We start from the raw sequence: 3,179 nt of genomic DNA on the forward strand, positions 1-3,179 counted from the left end.
ATCTTAGGGAGCTGGCAAAATCTCAGCAAAAGTGTCAAAGATCAGCCCTGGGCGAGCAGCTCAGTTGCTTAGAGCATTGTCCTATCCACTGAAAGTTTGTGGGTTCAATTCCTGGTCAGAGCACATACTTAGCTTGTAGTTGGATGTCACTGGTTTTTTTTTTTTTTTTTGGTTTTTTTTTTCTTTTTTTCTTTCTCCCCCTCCTTCTCTAAAAATCAATAAACATATTTCAGGTGACTATTAAGAAGAAAAAAAAGACAAAGATCATTAACATGTGATATTTCCACCCTGGCTTGCAAAGAAAAAGTTATTCCTTTTGTTTCATGAAAGTTTTTGTAAATGTTTATTTAAGCCAAAGCCAAACTGATGACATATGCAGGGACACAAGATCTCAAATGTTCCCAGAAATTATGTTTTAAAAGAAGGAAAAAAAAAAAATAGACGGGAGAGGGGAAGAGATCTAGAAATAGGATAAGGATGGACAAGCAAAGTCAAGAGTTCTGTGGAGCTCTGAATGAGTATGAGTCCAGAGATGGTCAGGCTGGTTGGGAGTTATGAGGATGGCTGTTGTATTGGTGTTAGTGGAGAGACTGTGAGCGAGGAGAAAGATATGAAAGGCGTTTTTCTGTGTATTAAGAATGTATGCCTGCTCACCTCCCTTAACTTTGGCATTTCCTCCAGAGATTGAGAAGATATTAAAAATACTTGTATTTTTTTTATTTTTTTTTTATCACTGGCTCATTTCTCTGAATGTGAGTGTCATTCAGACCACAAGGCTGCCCTTGTTTTTCATAGGGTCACACCTTTTTTTCCTGAACCTGAGCTCCCACCGAGGCTTGACCACTGTGAGGAGCTGAGAAGCCGGGCTAGGCTTTCTATGATCAGATGGATCTAACCGGGGGCAGCAAAGGCAGCTTGGGATCATTGATGTAATTTTGGACCCACTCTTTGCTGGGATTGGTGCAGACCTCTGTATTCTTGTTGGTGACGAGGCTGTAGAGACAAAGTTAGATTGCCATGGGCCATAGTGTAGAGTGGGGGGGGGGGGTCCAGTTCACAACCCCCCACTTCTAGCTTACACAGGGCTAACCAAGGCCTCCCTGTCTAGGCCCCATTAGAGGATCTCCCTCTCCAGCCTCTAGGCCTCATCGACTACTTGTAGCCCCTTCCCCAGCCTAGACCCGCAGGCTTGGGTTTCATTAATGAGCACTGTTTATTGGGTCCCACAGCCATAAGTAGCAACATCAAGAATTAAACCCAGGCCTGTCCTGTGAGATTCAAAGCCCTTAACCACTACTGTCCTCCTTCTAGTATGGAGACTTACTGGTTTTGTGCATTCCTTCCACTCCCTGGCTCCCCTTCCTTTTCCACAGAAACGTCTGTGGAGAAATACTTACACGATTGCTGGCAGGTTACAGTTGAGGGCATTTCTGTATCCCACCACCTGTTTCCTTGGAAGTACTTTCTTCTCATGCCGGTACTTGAAGCAGCAGATGGTGGAAAGGTTCACCGCCGCAGGGCTTCCTGAGGGAATCACATTGAAAGCTGAGCTGAGGCGGCAGGGAGGGAGCCCGGGACCTCCATCTCCTGTCCACTGCACTTCACTCTCTGATGGCAAAGCCATCTCTTCGCAGGGACCGAGCACAGCTGGTGGCAAGGCACCATGTGGCTGACTCATGTTTTAGGTGAGCCATTTTCTCTTTCTCGAAGCCGGGTCTGCTGGACCTCCCAGAGGGCATTGCTATCCCTACCATAAGCACCTCTGCATACAGTGGCTCCCATGTCTTAGATCAAGGCATCCTGAGAGCGTGGGGGCAGATTGTGCGGTGTGCATGACCCTTGCTCCTCCAAACATTTACACAGGCAGAGCCGGGCTCGACTGCAAGCCAAGGGCAGCCGAGGGCATGGATGTGGAAGGACTGAGTGATTGGTCCCTTCCCTGTCACCAGGTCCTCGTAAATGCTGGAAGAAGCAGGGGTAAAGCAAGGCAAAACACATCTTGTTCTCCATAGTCCCCAAGCATTCTGTAGCTCCAAACCTATTAACCCCTCTCCTTTTTCCCACCGACTTTTTTAAGATCTAGGCTTGGGGGTGGAGATAGGGGACATGAAACCCCAAATGGCACACTTGGGTGGGCATCCCATTGGGACTCCTTTTGGCTGCATGACAGTCCCAGGAGTCTGTGCCGGGAAGGGGCGTCTAGGTTCAGCCTCTTCGTTTCTGAGCTGAGCCCCAAACTTCGCTCAGCCCACCTGCCCAGCACCCTTCGTCTGCTCTCCCAGAGAGCAAGCAGGCCGTTCTCATCCGCTTGCCTTGCGCCTGCCTCTTCATCACATACCTTTATTGTTGTCTCTTCTGTTACTTCTTTGGCTTCTCTTCCTAAAGGCTCACCCCTTAGACTTCTGACATAACCTTGACCCAGCTTCCCGGAACTGCCCAACCCCAGCAGGATCCGGGCTATAGCCCCGCTGCTTACAAAGGGGAGAGTTTCAAGGTAGCGGCTGAGCATGCAGGAGGGGGAGAGGCCCCAGGGGTGACGACAGAGATCTGACAGCGCTCTAGGGGTCCCCTTGCTCATTCATGGCGGCCCTACAGGGGCAGGTGGACTCACTTGGCTGGCCTTCGAAAGTAGAAACAGTGGCGAGGCTGAGGATGAGGAGGAAGAGGGCAGCCACGAAGACCTTCATCCTCTCAGTGGGGCAGTTCAGCCTTAAGAGACAGCTGAATGGAGATGTCCTTCTTGCTGCTGGCCGTTCCCTCTCTGACCACTTAGCACTTTGAACTCTGACCACTTCGCGCTCTGAACTCTGACCACTTCAGAGCTGGTGGAGGCGGAGAAAACAGGCCTTCCCCAGTGGTTGCTGAAAGGGAGGGCGGTGGGGCGGGGCCTGGTGCAAAGTTGAATTCAGTAAGATTTGAATTCAGGTTAAGGAAAGAACAGAGAAAGGGAATATGTGGCAAATGTGTGCTGTGTATCGGCCACGTTGCATATCCTAGTTTACTGAATCCTCACAGTTGTTCATCTTTGTTGTTTTTCCTTGCATTTCATTTTGTATCCTTTCTATTGCTATGCTTTAAATTCACGTATCTTTCTTCTGCAGTGTCTAATCTGCCATTAACCCTATCCAGTGTCTTTTGCATTTAGACACTGTAGTTTTAAATCTCTGGCTTTTAGGAAC

The 3,179-nt window shown here is 48.8% G+C and overlaps 1 protein-coding gene across 1 annotated transcript; it reads right to left on the reverse strand.

Moving 5' to 3' along the window:
- Positions 1–626: 626 nt before the first annotated feature.
- CCL16 (C-C motif chemokine ligand 16) lies at positions 627–2,816 on the reverse strand (the record flags this gene model as incomplete). Its single annotated transcript, XM_036451532.2, has 3 exons — positions 627–993; positions 1,398–1,524; positions 2,612–2,816. Coding segments are annotated over 3 exons (444 nt in total), but the record flags the coding sequence as incomplete, so codon positions are not given.
- Positions 2,817–3,179: the final 363 nt, after the last annotated feature.

This window comes from Pipistrellus kuhlii, unplaced genomic scaffold (assembly GCF_014108245.1).
Source record: "Pipistrellus kuhlii isolate mPipKuh1 unplaced genomic scaffold, mPipKuh1.p scaffold_m20_p_22, whole genome shotgun sequence".
NCBI lineage: Eukaryota > Metazoa > Chordata > Mammalia > Chiroptera > Vespertilionidae > Pipistrellus > Pipistrellus kuhlii.